At 42.5% G+C, this 18,121-nt stretch overlaps 1 protein-coding gene across 1 annotated transcript in view; it reads left to right on the forward strand.

Moving 5' to 3' along the window:
- LOC130109834 (protein diaphanous homolog 1) overlaps nt 1-18,121 on the forward strand; it is a 169,915-nt gene that overhangs the window by 62,961 nt on the left and 88,833 nt on the right. Inside the window, exons 2-13 of the mRNA XM_056276810.1 lie at nt 1,468-1,494; nt 2,326-2,490; nt 3,697-3,798; nt 7,012-7,142; nt 8,083-8,166; nt 8,272-8,335; nt 9,143-9,282; nt 10,821-10,926; nt 11,158-11,268; nt 11,576-11,694; nt 13,868-13,984; nt 16,251-16,366. Coding sequence (XP_056132785.1) covers nt 1,468-1,494; nt 2,326-2,490; nt 3,697-3,798; nt 7,012-7,142; nt 8,083-8,166; nt 8,272-8,335; nt 9,143-9,282; nt 10,821-10,926; nt 11,158-11,268; nt 11,576-11,694; nt 13,868-13,984; nt 16,251-16,366 — 1,282 coding nt within the window. The remainder of the gene's footprint in view (nt 1-1,467; nt 1,495-2,325; nt 2,491-3,696; nt 3,799-7,011; nt 7,143-8,082; nt 8,167-8,271; nt 8,336-9,142; nt 9,283-10,820; nt 10,927-11,157; nt 11,269-11,575; nt 11,695-13,867; nt 13,985-16,250; nt 16,367-18,121) is intronic.

An 18,121-nucleotide genomic window follows, 5' to 3' on the forward strand; every position in this document is an offset into this window, starting at 1 on the left:
TTTTGCAGAAGAGGGAAAATGAGAGGATGAGAAATGGTAGATGACAAGGGTCATTTAGGGTCTTGGGGAGTATCATTTGTAGGGATGATGGCTGTCACAAGACAGCCATCAAAACATTGCAAGACTACTTCTTAAAATTTGGTGACCTGTAAATAGCTTTACTAAAAATTAGCAGGCAGGAGACAATGAAAACACAGTATTAATACTACTGCAAACCAATGAATGCTCATATTAGGCTGATGAAATAACCAGTGCATGACTGCAGTGATGGTGTGCCCTAAATGTAGGTTTTGGCTTTAAGATGAGCAAGGGACAGAGAAGCTACTGTAGTGAAACCATATTTTGTGTTTAATTCTATCTGAATTGTACCTAAGGGGGGGAGAAGGCAAAATCCACAAGTGGAACTAGTTTGTTAGTCTCTTTTTGTGTGGGTTTTATAAATGCACCATCTGATGAAGATCGTGGTGTGTATTTTTAACAAGGATTTCACATTTTGAGTGGCCCCACCCTTCTCTCGTTTTCTTGACCAAGAAAGAGATTAGCAGGGCAGTTGTGCCTTCAGCTGTTAAACTGTAAGAACAACCAGCCTTCTCCACATATTTTAAATCTAAATATTTTCAGTGCTCTCAATGAAGAACCAGACACATGAAACACAACTGACATAAATTCATATTAAATGACAAATTAAAATTTTTGAAAACAAAAATGCTTGTATTTAATTCCAAATTATTTTTTTTCCAGAAATTCAGCGGGAACTCGGTTAAGGATAGTCAGGGTTCTGGTTTAATTTTATTTATAGATTAGATATATGTCCAGTGGCAGGTACTTTATCAATTTAACGTGTCAGATTGTCCCCCTGGTGTTTGGAGGTGGTACTACAGACACTAGGGGCGCTTTGCAGGAGGTTATCGTTGGGCGTATCCTGTCACCTAGTGGCTATGACATGCAAGTTTACTTAAGATCGTTGAAACGCCTTGGCATTACAGAAAGTTAAACTGATTCAATTTTCTGTGATTCCCATATGTGGATTATTTACATGCATAAATCTCATTGATCCCCCCCCCCCACCACCACCCTTGACTGCCTTGATCTGCCGCTGATAGGTCATGTTTTCAATGATTGTCTTCAAAGTTCTTCACTATTACATTGGAGTTCTCCTTGCCTAACACTGATATGTGTCCTTGAATGGCCTGTGTTGGCACCTTAATGTATTCTAACGAGCCAATCAACTAGTGAGAGTAATACGTCTGACGGTGTCTTCCCTCGTCCTGCCTTCAATTAGGAATGAACGCGATAGGCACTTCCCTCAGACTCATTTGCTTCCCTTAATTGATTCCTACCTAATTTATTCCCTGTTTTTCTCTCCCTCCACTCATCTTTCATAATTGTCACTGTTTTTTCCCTTCCCCTCCTGTTTGATTTGACAAACAATTCCTCTCTCTGCTTTTGTTTTCCTCCCTTGAATAGAAACTCAAACGGCTGTTCCCTGATGAGGTAGGTTTGGTACCATGTGCCAGTCATCTGTGTGTGATAGCTTGCTAAATGCCTGTGTATGTGTTAATCGGTTTGACAAACCCAACACACTAACCTCTGTCTGTCATACTAATGTAATCCCCTTCAACATGGCTGCATTGTGCAGTGTCAGTGTATTTGTGCTCTACTGTGGATGTGCATGCATTTAAGAAGCACCCACTGATACCATCACATTCCCAGTCAAAGCTACTTGTGCTAACTTGCCCCTGTGATGACAGCAAGTGGAATGCAGAGAGCGTGAAAACACGTCTTAAATATATTGGCAGTTTATGTCACAGCCATAAACACTTTATGGCAGGAAGTTACAGTAACATTTGCTTAAGTTGCACGTGTCCTAACTTCATTGCTCTCTGTTTTTTCCTTTGGCGTTAACCAACATAGAAAGTGATGCCAAACATTGACAAGTCATTACAAAGGCATTTAAACCTTACTGAAGGAGACTTTCTCAGTATTTGAGCTAAGCCTTCCTTATGTTTGACTTTCAGTGTTTATTGCTAGTTAAATGTATTTATAAACACCCTCTGTCAGTCACTTCACCTGTCCTTAAACATCTTGTTACATGGTTGGAATAATTGCAATATCTTAGAACACTGACTATTTCTTAATCTCTATCTAAATGGTACACTAAGGCCATCATGGATTGATATTAATGAAGGCCAGTGGACGCTGCAGCCAACAACTTCTTCAAACTCTCCAGCTGATTAGAGATTGGTTCTTTGGGCTATTTGCTGTTTGGTCATCTCCCCTCTGACTCCTGTCGTTTAATCTGTGTCCTGTTCCTTGCCAATCCAGTTGGAGCGGTTCACCAGTATGAGGATAAAGAAAGACAAGGAGAAGCCAGGCCAAGCGCAGGGTCACCGTCACTCTTCAGCTTCCAGTTATGAGCTCAGTGCCCAGGCTGCCATGCTGCATGACCTGAATGATGAATCTGTCTTGGATCTCTTCGAACAAATGCTGGTGAGTGAGACAGACTGTCTAAGGGAGAGTATGCATCTTTGGCTTAGGAAAGATACTAATCTTGTACAATAAACTTTTCTTGGTTTTTGCTTAATGGCTTTGAAAATTTGGTGTGTTACAATCGAGTATGATTTATTATTACTCTTGGCTTGGCTGAGAGAGGGTATGTAGGTTGTAACTGGTTCTTGATGTGCATCTGGTACATTTGTCATTTTCAAAGGCTGTAACTTCCTTCTAATGTAGACCATTTAAGCCATTCAATTTTGTTAAATTGGATGCGGTCTTGTTGGTTCAATATCAATTAACTTTTCTAAGTCAGTACAGTTATTATTTACGTGAGCTAGGAAACAGAAAAATTGCTGCTCTACCACTTTTATTAGCTGCACTTTGCAGCAGTTTTAATGTCTTGCTTGACAATGTACTGATACAGCTTTTTTGATAGATTTTAAAGTCAACCATGGCACTCATGAATGATTTCATTACTGTGATGAATCCTTAAAGTTATTTGTGAGGAATGTTTGTGTGAACCTTCTAGAGAGCCGAGTCATCATATTTCTTTCAAACAACTTCTCTCAATATCCATGATTCCATTCAATATGTATGCTCAGTTTTCCCCCTAGAAGTATTTTTAATAGTGGCGGGGGTGGTGATGCTAAGGTATGTTGCTGAAGGGGGCAGAACACCTATGCTGAACCATAGGGCCAACACCTCATTAATATAGTCACCATGAGACAACACTGGGAGCTGCCCCATTTCTAGTTGATTGCATACCGACTTTGTGAACTCACAGAATATTTGAGTGTCTTCATAGTTTTCGCTGCAGTGCTAACAGGTATGAGCCAGAGCATGTGACTCTGTCCCTGGAAATTCTTCCTTTGTACCGTATCCACAGAGTCAGCCCTCTATTCACAGCAGGGGGAGCAGCACCAGTAATAGTATTGATAACAACTGATGTTGTGCCCTAAACATAATTATATTTTGTCCAAACTCTCTCTCTCTCTCTCTCTCTCTCTCTCTCTCTCTCTCTCTCTCTCTCTCTCTCTCTCTCTCTCTCTCTCTCTCTCTCTCTCTCTCTCTCTCTCTCTCTCTCTCTCTCTCTCTCTCTCTCTCTCTCTCTCTCTCTCTCTCTCTCTCTCTCTCTCTCTCTCTCTCTCTCTCTCTCTCTCTCTCTCTCACCTACCTCCTCCCTCCTATCTTGCTTGCCAGGTGGACATGAACCTGAATGAGGAGAAGCAGCAGCCTTTGAGAGAGAAAGACATCGGCATCAAGCGAGAGATGGTTTCCCAGTACCTCCACACATCTAAATCTGTCAGTACCAAACTTGATTCTGGCTAATCTTGTGAGCTGAATTATTAGGGCAACAGTTTTGCCACCTCTTGCCACGTCGTGTGTGGCTTATGACATGAAAAAGACGCAGCCCAAGTTCGCTAATATATATATTTTTTTTTTTATTGAAGATATAGCTGTCAAGATGTACATTGCAAAGTGTTAAAAAAATCACATCTTAAGATAAGATAATGTAACATACATTATACCTGTGTGGCTGTACTTGACATCATCTTCCTTGTCACATAAGGGGAGGGAGGGATTTTTTTTCATGGCCAAACCTTCAGGTTATGCTTACAAAAATAAAGATTTTAATATTTTTTTTGCATAAAATAAGATTCGGTTTTTTTGTCCACGTCCGAATTGATGCAAATTTTCCACACAGTCAATACAAAATGTTAAGTAGAAGTTGAAGTAGTTGTATTTTCTTCCCTCCTGCTTCAACTACAAAATGACTGGTTTTAAATGTGTGGTTAGAAAAGAGTTGCCCTGGGGATTGCCAGTTCAAATCCCTGTTACCTCCGGCTTGGTCAGGCATTGGCCCTGTCTGCGGGTGGGAAGCCGGATGTGGGTATGTGCCCTGGTCACTGCACTAGCACCTCCTCTGGTCGATTGGGGCACCTGTTCAGGGGGGAGAGGGAACTGGGGGGGAGTAGCGTGATCTTCCCACATGCTATGTCCCCCTGGCGAAACTCTTCACTGTCAGGTGAAAAGAAGCAGCAGGTGAAAAGAAGCGGCTGGCGACTGCACATGTATCGGAGGAAGTATATGGTAGTCTGCAGCCCTCCCCGGATCAGCAAGAGGGGGTGAAGCAGCGACCGAGACGGCTCGGAAGAGTGGGGTAATTGGACAGGTACAATTGGGGAGAAAAAGGGGGGGAAATCCCCCCCCCCCAAAAAAGTTGCCTTTTACAGAAGTCAGGTTGCAAAGTGAGCTGTACAAAATCCATCAATACTCACTACTGGTTGGTTGCTAATATTGACATGGCTATAGAGGAAGAGGACAAACCAAATACTCCTTACAAAAATTGTTTAAGTAACAGCAAAAAAAAAAGACAGGACTGCAAACTTTAGCTCTGAATTTATTTTGGAAGGACAAAAATCAAAAACAAAAAAAAATCATTCCATATCAATGATTTTATATTACATCTTTCTTATTGTCTTATGCCGACAAAATCCATTAACGCTGTAAACCCAGTTCGTTATTTGGAATGGTAGTAAACATCCTTTTGATTCCACTTCCTAAAACCAGTGCTGGTTGTCAGTCCCCAGCAGTGAGGAAGCTATTCTTTGTAGCAAATGATAGTTGGGGCTGTTAGCATCTTCTTTCACTTTGCTATGATGAGAAATACCACAAAGATGACACATATGCCATACATGTAGCACATTCCATTGTAAGAGCAATACGCCTTGTTGAGACAGTAAATTAACTGTGATTATGGGCGTCGGAGCAGGACGGAATACCTATGCATGAATGATAGGGAGGACAGTGGAATGGTGAGGATGCAAGGAGTAGAGGGGATGAAGGCATATGAGTTTAAATACTTGGGGTCGACTGTCCAAAGTAACGGGGAGTGCACAAGAGAGGTGAAGAAGAGAGTGCAGGCAAGGTGGATTGGGTGGAGAAGAGTGTCAGGAGTGATTTGCGACAGAAGGGTACCAGCAAGAGTTAAAGGGAAGGTTTACAAGATGGTTTTGAGACCAGCTATGTTATATGGTTTGGAGACAGTGGCACTGATGAAAAGACAGTAGGCAGAGCTGGAGGTGGCAGAGTTGAAGATGCTAAGATTTTCATTGGGAGTGACGTAGGACAGGATTAGGAATGAGTATATTAGAGGGACAGCTCAGGTTGGACGTTTTGGAGACAAAGCAAGAGAGTCAAGATTGAGATGGTTTGGACATGTGTGGGGAGAGATGCTGGGTATATTGGGAGAAGGATGCTGAATATGGCGCTGCCAGGGAAGAGGAAAAGAGGAAGGCCAAAGAGGAGGTTTATGGATGTGGTGAGAGAGGACATGCAGGTGGCTGGTGTAACAGAGGAAGATGCAGTGGAGTGGAAACCGATGATCTGCTGTGGCGAGCACCGGGAAGTAGTAGTAGTAGATAGGCCTCGGGTGGCGTGGCGGTCCATTCCGTTGCCTACCAACACTGGGATCACCGCCGGCTTGGTCGGGTGTCCCGATAGATGCAATTGACTGTGTTTGTGGGTGGGAAGCCGGATGTGGGTATGTGTCCTGGTCACTGCACTAGCGCCTCCTCTGGTCGATTGGGGCGCCTGTTCAGGGGGGAGGGGGAACTGGGGGAAATAGCATGATCCTCCCACGTGAAACTCCTCACTGTCAGGTGAAAAGAAGCGGCTGGTGACTCCACATGTATCGGAGGAGGCATATGGTAGTCTGCAGCCCTCCCCGGTTTGGCAGAGGGGGTGGAGCAGTGACCGGGATGGCTTGGAAGAGTGAGGTAACTGGCCAAGTACAATTGGGGAGGGAAAAAAAAGAGGGGGGGAATTAACTGCAATTATTCCAATTTCTTTTGCATTCATAGAAGCCAAATGAAGCCTTTAAATAACATAAGTAATGGTATTTATCATCACCTTAATGTTAACATCTGATTAAAAAAAATATATTTGACCAGTGGTACTGCCCCTAACTTAAAATTCAGACTGATTGTATGACAACTGCTTATGCATTTAGAATAGTGCTTTTCACATTGAGGGAATATTAATGTGCATTTGAACGTGGCCAGTGTTGCATTATAATGTTGGCAAAACATTGCAGTCTTCTTTGGTGTGACAGCCACCCTTCTTCCTGATGAGTAAATAATACTTAAAAAGCAGCAGATGCAATATGATCAAATATGCTGACACATTGTAACTCAAGAGGGCCCACAGAAGTAGGCACAGATGGTTGCTATCACTGTTAATTTGGCTGTGAAATAGGCCTGTTAAAAGAAAATCCAACACATAGTGCTTTTAATTCTGTGGATAAGAATTTTTTAAGGCTTGTCTGCCTCCCTCTGAAGTTGTGCTTTCTGGTTGAAGTGACACTAATTAGCTTTGAAGTCCCACGGTAACAGTTAATGGAAAAAAAAACAACTCTTGTTTGTGTGTGTGTGTGTGTGTGTGTGTGTGTGTGTGTGTGTGTGTGTGTGTGTGTGTGTGTGTATGTGTATGTGTTTGTTTGTTTGTTTGTTTCAGGGCCAATACCAGAAGGAGAGCACTAAATCAGCCATTGCATACATCCAGGAGCTAAAGGCAGAGTACCGAAACACACAGCTACTGTCCTGTCTGGAGTCTCTACGAGTCTCCCTCAATAACAACCCTGTCAGGTAAAACACACATTAAGGGTGTTGCAACTTGCCAGTTAACTTGATATTGGCTGTCATTGTTTGATATTTTTGGCACAGATGGGGGGGAGGGGTCAAATATATATTTATGAGGGCATCCGGGTAGCGTAGCGGTCTATTCCGTTGCTTACCAACACGGGGATCGCTGGTCCAAATCCCTGTGTTACCTCAGTTTTGTTGGGCGTCCCTATAGACACAATTGGCCGTGTCTGCATGGTTGTGTGTCCTGGTTGCTGCACTGGTGCCTCCTCTGGTCAGTCAGGGCGCCTGTTCAGGGGGAAGGGGGAACTGGGGGGAATAGCGTGATCCTCCCACGCGCTACATCCCCTTAGCGAAACTCCTCACTGTTAGGTGAGAAGAAGAAGAGGATGGAGACTCCACATGTATCGGAGGAACCATATGGTAGTCTGCAGCCCTTCCTGGATCGGCAGAGGGGGTGAAACAGCGACTGGGACAGCTCGGAAGAGTGGGGTGATTGGCCAGATACAATTGGGGAGAAAAAAAGGGGGGAAAATCCACAAAAAAATAAATGCAGGAATACAACTTTTCTTTTGAAACACTCATGAACCTTAAGCCTGTTATCTTAAATACCACTTAATGACCTGAATTCACAGAGCCTTGTAGAGACTAAAATATGTCCGATTTAGCTAGCTAGCATGGAAGTGTAGAAGATAAAATTAGCATTTCCATACAGGGATCAGCAAATATTGAATTATTGATATTGTTGTTAAGTTGCATTATATTTATTATTTTACTAGCCACACTGATGTATTTCATTAGACTCAGAACTCCATGACAGACGGAGTCAAACACTTGTACACACAACTGACAAAAATTACATGCATACGCACCCACCAGCTCACTTTTGTCAATGTCTCTGCAAAATACACCTGACTTATGTTGAGTGTCCTGTAATTTCTAGTTGGGTTCAAACCTTTGGAGATGAAGGTCTGACATGTCTGCTAAAGCTGCTGAGAGGACTACAGGAGGAGAAGGACGAGGACCCGTAAGACAACCACATGTTTCTACCCCTACTAGAACCTCAGTGGTACATCCCAGCATAAAGTTCTTATTCAAATGTGTTTTCTTTTTTGTTTCTTCCCACTGTCAGTAACATGGGAGTAAAATGTCAACACGAGATCATCCGCTGTCTCAAAGCCTTCATGAACAACAAGGTAAGATGCCAACCTGTTTTAATCCGTTTTCATCAGTGTCACAAGCGTTTTTGTAGCTTAATAGTAAACCTTGAACTATCGGTGGTGCGAGGAGGTTTTCACAAAAAAGATGCTTTAAATAGTTTTGCTAAGTTTAATACAAAGTAACGACAACATTGTCATGATACTTTACATTATACATAGTTTATAATCATGATGGTTTGTAGCTTGGCACTATAAATTTCTTTTGAACACCACTTTTCAGTTATAGCTCATCAATAATGATACTATGTCACCAATTGGAGACAAACCTTTAGCAGGCATGGCAAAACACAGTTCACCACCCTCATTTGTCTGAGGTCAATGTATTCTGTTGATCTAAAAACATTAAATTTAGATTAGACACTTTGAATTATTTTACACTTTTACAAATTCAGTGCCTTTACTACACAATCGTGTAAATATAATAGAATCATAGAAGTAGATACAATACAGCATGCCATGATACAAGTATTAAGATCAAATTATACTTTTTTTAAGCAAGATTAAGAATTAGGCTACCGTGGTGTTATGCCTTCAGGTTATCAACTCTAAAACATAGGGGACTTAATTATAAAAAATAGTTACCTTTAGTTGAGTTTTGATTAATCAAAATGATATTTAACTTAAAATGATGTATAATCCGTGTTAAATTAATTTCAGTGAAATCTGAATGTTTTCATGTCTTCCATAGCTGACTAATTATTAGTACAGGCTCTGTTGTAGAGGTGTGTGCTCATGGAATTCAGCTTCCCCTAAAAATGAATTTCTGTAATTTCTCATTCTCAGTATGGTCTGAAAAACATGCTGAGCTCAGCTTTGGGGATCCCTCTGCTGGTCAAAGCCATCAACTCTAGTGTGCCTCACATGATGGTCGATGCTGTCAAGCTGCTGTCTGCCATCTGCATCCTGGATCACCCCGAAAACCTGTAAGTATCTGTCAGATGGGAACATCCTTCAGCCTGCTAACACATGTTAAAGTTTGGTGGCTGAAAAGTCACAAAAAAAGACGAGTTGAACATTTAGATGTGTTGAGTGTGGAGAACACATTACATGTATTAAAAATAAACATTACTTTTTGCAAGGGAAACAGCATCCAGTTAAAACAGACTACACTTTAGCCTTAGAGGATATCACTGGATTTGTGGTAAAAGTGAACGATGTGTTGCTGGCGGCTGTATGTGGCTTCTGTCATTCACAGTTATGACGACACAGTCGGAGTAAATGTGATGAGGAAATAATTGGCAGCTATGTTCACGCAAAGACTAACTCTAGGATTTGCATTTAAGCTAAATGATGTGCAAGATGATTTTTTTTTAGTTTTTGTTTTTTTTCTGGCATTTTTCCACCTTCATTGGGTAGTGATTGTAGAGAGAGAGACAGGAAAGGCAGGGGAGAGCGAGGGGATGGCATGCAGCAAAGGGCCCAGGCCGGATTCGAACTGAGGCTGCTGCAGTAAGGACTCAGTCTAATATGGTACATGCTCTACCAGGTGAGCCATCGGGGTGCCCCGCAAGATGATATTCTGCTTGTGTTTTTAGTTATACTCTGGATGTTACTGGAGAAAGTTGAGGGCAGGTTTCAGAAGGAACGCTTGTGGGCGTATCCTTGTCAGCAAACTAGCAAAATTTCATCAAGTTATTTCTGGATGTGTACTCTCTCCAGAACCGAGACTACATCTTCATGTTTTTGTAACATTAAACCAGAATCATCTTAGTAGCCAAGTACAATAAATGTACAGGAAATGGTCTTGATGGCACTGGGACAGAGATGCATTTTAAATAGTTCTAGCACACAATAACGCACATGCCATAAGAACAGCAAGACCTTACATTCACAGAGGGATGAAGCTTTAACTCCAGTTAAGCACCGCCATTACTTTGGACAGGTGACAGGCCATCTCCCTCACAAGTACATCTAGCATTCATTGTGCCATTGCTATGTGCATTTTGATTATACAAACATACAGCATTGCTTGCTGTATATTTGCAATTGTAGAGGGAAGTGTAGTGAGTGACCCATGGTGTAGTTTGTCCTGTGTATTTTGAGGACAATACACTAAATAGAGGGAGATGCATGAAGGAATAGGACCCGCATCTCTTCATAACACAGACTGCTTTATTTGCAGAATTGATTTTGTGTGCAGTGCTAGAAGTCGAGAAGATTATCCAGACTTCAAGATTTTAAATACTACTTGGTTAGAGATGTACTGTATTTCCTGGGCTCCAAGTCGCACCGGAGTATAAGTTGCACTCAGCAAAAAACGTGTTGTTGCAAGGGAAGAAAAAAAAAAGAAAACATATAAGTCTCATAGTATATATGGTGGTACAGTGTTTTCAATTGAGTCACAAGGTTAAACAGTGCCATCTAGTGGTTTTAGCTGTGTAGCATGTTGCATTTATGGCATGGCAAATGTATTGCAAATGCATTGGAAAATATCTGTAAACATGTGTCTATGTGTCTGCAGCCATGAGCGAGTTCTGGAGGCCATCACAGAGGAGGCCGAGAAGCGGGACATTGAGAGGTTTCAGCCTCTACTTGCTGGCATGAGCAAATCCAACATCGCTCTCAAAGTATGCATAAACACACACTTTCACAAGCAGAAAGAAAAAAAAAGAGAAAAAAAAACTGGCAGGTTGCGGTTTGATATGTGTCAATTGCATTTGATTAACTACTTGTGATGGGCTGCACCATGAGCTAACATGGATTTTGTAGCCCAGAGAATAGCCAGGAATGTTACTGCAGGCATCAGTGGTCCAGCAAACTCAGTGTATGGAGCTTAACATATTCTGTGAATTTGGCAGGGTGGCTGCATGCAGCTAATCAATGCCTTGATCAGTCGAGGAGAAGAGCTAGACTTCAGGATCCACATCCGCTCTGAACTGCTGAGACTTGGACTCCGGGATCTGCTGACGGTATGGAGGACACACACACTGTCTGTCTATATTTCAGTCAGTTCTTTCCTCTTGATCTCTCTCTCTCTGTCTGACACTCTGCCACTTCAGCACACACACAAACAGAACACACCCATGATCGCACTCAGTCTACTCCCTGACACTTTCCTGATGTCTTTTTCACTTTCCGATGGAAACATTCTCAAACTTCCAGGCACTTGCCTGCACTCAGAAATGTTTCCTCAACTGTCCAAACTCAAGATGTTACTTGAGACTGACATGCTCCCTCCACCTCCCCATCCTCCTCCACCTATCACCTCTTCTGCAGGAGGTAAGGACAATAGAGAATGAAGAACTGCGGGTGCAACTCAGCGTGTTTGACGACCTGGCCGAAGAAGACTCGGAAGAGCTCAAAGCACGCCTCGATGACATCCGCATCGAGATGGAATATCCTTACCTGTGACAAACCAGTCTCTCTGGGGAGGTTGAATATCAAAATCACTAGATGTATATTTAACCCTTAAAAAACAAACAAAAAAAAACAAAACAGAAAAACCCCCCAAATAACTTTGGATGCTTTTTAACACTAGAAAGGCTGAGGACCAATGTCCCTCGCATTTGTTTTATTAAAAAAAAAACAAAAAAAAAAAAACCACCATAAATGCAATCACTATAAATGCAATGATTCCCAACCTTTCACAGCCCTTTTTTTCTTTGGAAGTGACTAAAACGTCATGCTATTCTGGAATCAAACAACCCTCCTTCAAATATTGTAAGCTGCTATTTCTAACACAGTTGATCGAGGTCAGTAGTGAAGCAAGTAGTTGCACAACCACTCAGTCAAAGCAGCAGTTGATTTAGGTATAAACATCTTTTTACATACCGACATGTCTCAAAGCCAGATAGAGTCCAGACAGGAATTATCCTCATCACTTACCAGCATTTCCTCAAAGAGTTAAGTTACCCGTTCCCTTGAAAGTGTAAGTACTGTTTACTGTTGCCAGTTGCCAACCTTCTTCTGAAATGCGTGAAAAGTTATTAGTCTCATATCTGTTTTAAGCATTAGCTTTTAGGCGCTAGAAAGTTGAAAACGCAAGCATTTTTTTAAAAATCCAAAATTAGTCTTTGCTTATCAGTGTACAGCAGTTTCAGCACTGTTATGCAGCCTGCTGCCAACCATAGGTGAACTTTACTGCTACTCTTCTGCAGATCTGAATCATCTTGATTGAAAGGCCAATAAAGTTTAGGCAGAGCAGCAACTACAGAAACTACTTAAGTGAGCATTTCTTTTTGCTGACATTGCTGTTGTATATTGGCGTGGAAATGTGACAGCATTACACTTAGTGGTTGAATTTGTTAGTTAACACGCAAGGTGTGCTAGGTGAATGGAATATTATCGTTCCTCAATGCATACTGGTTTTATTTACACATTTATTTTTACGAGCACGTGCTTTATCCAGATAAAAGGTTGATTAAGATACATTGTAAAGAGAAGATCATTATGAAGGCAGCATGGTGGCGCAGTGGTTAGCGCGGTCGCCTCACAGCAAGAAGGTCCTGGGTTCGGGCCCCAGGGTTGTCCTACCTTGGGGGTCATCCTGGGTCGTCCTCTGTGTGGAGTTTGCATGTTCTTCCCGTATCTGCGTTGGTTTCCTCTGGGCGCTCCGGTTTCCTCCCACAGTCCAACGACATACGGGTCATCTGAATCGGCCATACTAAGTTGTCCCTAGGTGTGAATGTGTGTGTGTGTGTGTGTGCGTGTGTGTGTGTCAGCCCTGTGATGGCCTGGTGGCCTGTCCAGGGTGTCTCCCCGCCTGCCACCCAATGGCTGCTGGGATAGGCTCCAGCATCCCCACGACCCTGAGAGCAGGATAAGTGATTTGGATAATGGATGGATGGATGGATCATTATGAAAATTCAGGGTCCTAAAATGCTGAAACTGCACTGCTTTTCTTTCACCAATATGTCAGTGTATGATCCCCCCCCCTTTTTTTTTAGGAAATTCATTCATGACAGTTGATATTTTGGATAAATTATTTTTAGTTTGTTTTACTTTAACTTACAACTAATGTATCAGTATATTTCAAAAATCTAAAGGGGAAGTTGAACAGAACCAAGAGCTCCTTGTTCCGTCAGCATGCAGTTACAAATTTCAACACCAGGTGTCTCAAAAGTGCACAATAATTGTTTCATCATTTTGTCACTGTAGTAACTCGTCTACAAAAATTATCCATGGTGAGAAACCATAAAAACGATCTTATCAGATTGGAGCGCTTTAGAAAATAACCTTATAGAATATCTGATGATTATCAAACTGGAAGTGTTAGAAGGCATGTTGACTGTTACTACTTCAGGTCCATTGTAGTTTTTACCACCAGGGGGCATTAGACTTGATTTTAGGTTTGCCCTCTATACGACTTTCACCTGTATATTTTTCTTATTGGCTGGGTGATTCATAGTGAGAATGTGGATACCACTTTTATTTTTTTTCTCTCCTCAGAATAATAGTGAAGTCTCCTATATATTATGACTGTTTAAATAAATGTATGTTGAAAATTGTGACGGAGTAAGTGCCATGTAACCTGTTGTTGTTTATGGTCCTTAACGGTCATGGTTGCACTGATGTGAGGGAGGTGTTTGAGATCCTTTTCAACACTGTAAAGGACTCCAGAGCTGAAAGCTATTTCCTGTCCATGATGCAGCATTTGTTACTGGTTCGCAATGATTATTTGGCCAGGTAACGTATACCCATGTGTTAATGTGTAACTATCTACATTCATTCATGCCTGCTTGTAGAGCTACTTGTTTTAATGCACACATTTACAAGTACAAGCATACATACATTCAATTTCTGTCAACTGATAATGCACTTTCAACACAGAATTGTACAAAAAAGTGCAAATGGTTTGCAAGACAGACTGGTTAATGAAGAACTCTTTGCGCCCTTTTATTACTCTTTCTCTCGCTCTCTCTGCCAACCCCCTTCAATTCAATTCAATTCAATTTTTTGTCATTAAAAACAATGTGCAGGCACATGTTAAAAATGAAATGCGTTCATACAAACACACATACACACCCTCACTCCCAATCCTGGGCCACGTTTCCTGTGTTTGTTTCCCAGTATGCTGTTGCAAAGCTGTGAAATTAATACATGCAAAGCAGTCCAATTCCATTTTAATAGAAATGAGCACCTTCACCCCTTATCACCAGAAATATGCTAATGTCTCTCCCCAAAGCCCCAAGGGGGTTAGCTAGAGAGAGAGAGGGAGTGGAAGACAAGACGAGGATGGAATAATGGAGGGGACAAGTCAAGGGTTGGAGAGATGGTGTTGCATGAGAAAGCATGCATGCTTAAACTTAGTACATTCACCAACACACACACACACACACCACATCCTGTCATTTCATTATGAATTCAGAAATGGGGGGTGGGGTGGGGGAGTGGAGCCAGCCGAAAAAGCAAAGTGCACACCCATAATACACATTCAAACTTTTGAGCTGAGATGTCAGTCTTGCCTAGTGATCCAGTATTGCCTTCAGAGCATCAGACAGGCAGGGAACTGTGGTGTTAAATTTAGTTATATGTGTGTGTGTGTGTGTGTGTGCATGTGCGATGTGATTGTTTAGGAGTGAGGCTGCGAATCCTGTTAGACTTCATGTTAAGTGTATCCCATGTGTACAAGCCTCATATCTCACTCTGTCCTCACTCTGTCTAACCTGCCTCCTGCCTCTGGGTGATCCAGTGGAAAACAATGGTGCAGCCCTGTAATGGAGTCCAATGAGAGACGGGGAAGGTATTGGAGAGGGGTCAGGGTTTGTATAGAGGAGTAAATCATAGCTGGGAAAGAGTGGAGATACAGATGCGTGGGTAGGGTGGGGCGTTGTGGTGGATGAAATCGAGGCAGGTAGAGTGAGAGGGAATGAATGAAGGAATACATGCCACGTTACCTTTTTATTTTATTTTTTTGCATGTTCTTGTTCTTCCCTATTCCACTGTTTTTATCAATCTCATGAGAGATGGGGCCCAGGGAATGAACTAAATTAGTGGAAAGCACAGTAATTTACCCAACATGCTGGCTGCACAGTGCATGGACACAAAAACATACACACATACAGGAAGTTATCTGAACATGCTTGGAATGAAGGGTTCAATTATAAGTGGGGAAATATAAATCTTTTAAGTGTGTATTTTAGAGGAAGTAAAGAGTAGTCTTGTAAGTAAGTCTTGGGCCAACATCAACCCCTTTTTCTCCTACCAAGTGTTTAATTCTGCATTAAGCTCATCAAGGGCTTCTGTGTTGTCTGACTGTAATTTCATTTTATGTTGACTACTTTTTGCAAAAGGACACTAGATGTCTCTCTCTCTCCATGGATAAATCTAAGGGGGGGGGGAGGGGTGAAGTTAGTGTATGTGAGAGAGAGCAAGATAGCGAGAGCGAGTGAGAGACTGGGTGGACGAGTGCGGGAATAAATAAAGTATTGAGCTTGTGACTCCAGGAGCATCACAAGGGGTCAGGGAATCAGACACCTCCAAAATTGAGTGTCTGTGAAACCAGCTAGATCAGACACGGGATGTTGGACACACACACACACACACACGCACACACGCACGCACACTTGCACATAATCAATCTTTGTGACAAGAAACTCAAACTGTCACGCTCGCACAGTCAACCAATCTCACAGACAGTGACAAAGAATGTACATTCACACATTGGTCTGGACAAATGCACCACGCCTCAGTCTCTAACTCCTGTCCTCCTCAGTTCATATAATGTACCACATGTCCTGTTGATACAAGTCGACTGATGGATGGTACCACACATAAATTGTTGCTTTTTTTTCCACTGTGTAGTCGTCATGTATGCTACAGAGAGTGACTGTCCATCTTTTTGCCTTCCTGTCACCCTCTTCCTCCTTGTCACCCTCCATCTCTCTCCTGTTCTTTGTATTTCTCCTCCTTTTTCTCATTCCTCTCTCTGTCCACTTCCCCACCCCTATAGGCCTCAGTACTACAAGTTAATAGATGAGTGCATAGCACAGATAGTGCTTCACAGGAATGGTGCAGATCCTGACTTCAAGTGCCGCAACCTCAGACTGGACATCGAAGGGTTAATAGGTGAGTACTGACAAGACTGTTATGTACATAGACCCAGAAATGCACGACTCATCTCTCTTGTGGATTCATCTTTTGACAACTCGCTCCAATTATAATTATTTTTACTGGGGTGACTGAATAGATGGTAGGAATAAACAATTTCTTTATTTCCCATGTGACAGAAGGCTGGGTGAAGAGTGCACCCTCACAGAAATCAAGATTTAGTTATTGAAATTCAGATCTTAATCCCTCATGCACCAATGCCATGAAACAACCCCCAGGTGGAGTGTCACAAGCAGGTTCACATCGTGATATACACTGATCAGCCAAAACATTAAAACCACCTGCTTAACATTGTGTAGATCCCCCTCATGCCACCAAAACAGCTCTGACCCTTTGAGGTATGGACTCCACAAGACCTCTGAAGGTGTCCTCTGGTATCTGGCACCAAGACGTTAGCAGCAGATCCTTAATTCCTCCATGGATCAGATTTGTTTTTCCAGCACATCCCACAGATGTTCAATCGGATTGGGATCTGGGGAATTTGGTGGCCAAGGCAACACCTCGAACTCTTAAGGCAACACCATGAACTCTTTGTCATGTGGCACAGACCATTCCTGAACAGTTATTGCAGTGTGGCAGGGGGCATTATCCTGTTGAAAGAGGCCACTGCCAGCAGGGAATGCCGTTGCGATGAAGGGGTGTACTTGGTCTGCAACAATGTTTAGGTAGGTGGTACATGTCAAAGTAACATCCACATGGATGCCAGGACCCAAGGTTTCCCAGCAGAACATTGCCCAGAGCATCACACTGCCTATGCTGGCTTTCCTTTTTCCCATAGTGCATCCTGGTGCAGTCTCTTCCCCAGGTAAACGATGCACACATACCCAGCTGTTCACATGATGTAAAAGTAAATGTGATTCATCAGACCATGCTACCTCCTTCCATTTCTCCATGGTCCAATTCTGATGCTTACATGCCCATTGTAGGTACTTTTGATGGTTGACAGGGGTCATATCATGGGCACTCTGACCGGTCTGCTGCTACGCATTCCCATATGCAACAAGATGTGATGCATTGTGTGTTGTGACACGTCTATCATAGCCAGCATTAACTTTTTCAGCAATTTGAGCTACAGTAGCTCTTCTGTGGGATCAGACCAGACAGACTAGCCTTCGCTTCCCAGGCAAATCAATGAGACTTGGACGCCTATGACCCTGTCACCGGTTTAGTGGTTGTCCTTTCTTGGACAATTTTTGGTAGGTACTGACCACTGCATACTGGGAACACCCCACAAGACCTGTCATTTTTGAGATGCTCTGATCCGGTCGTCTAGCCATCACAATTTGGCCCTTGTCAGTCACTCAGATCCTTGTGCTTACCCATTTTTCCTGCTTCCAACACATCAACTTCAAGAACTGACTGTTCGCTTGCTGCCTAATATGTCTCACCCCTTGACAGGTGCTATTGTAATGAGAATCAGTGTTATTCATTTACCTGTCAGTGGTTTTAATATTTTGGCTGATCAGTGTATATATTAGTATAGTATAAAAAAAATCTCCCTCTCACCGTATTTTGGCTGGTGTGTCTCCCTCAAGTTTGGGTCCTCTAACAAAGGCCTGGGAGTGTGATGGTTCTGCGCAGTATCTTAGCTGTCCCTAGGATCGCACTGTTCAGGACAGAGACCTCAGATGTTGTTCCTGGAATCTACTAGAGCCACTCTCCCAGTTTGGGGGTCACAGCCTCTAGTGTTCCTGTTACCACTGGGACTACTGT

Source organism: Lampris incognitus, chromosome 1, assembly GCF_029633865.1.
Source record: "Lampris incognitus isolate fLamInc1 chromosome 1, fLamInc1.hap2, whole genome shotgun sequence".
Taxonomy (NCBI): Eukaryota; Metazoa; Chordata; class Actinopteri; order Lampriformes; family Lampridae; genus Lampris; species Lampris incognitus.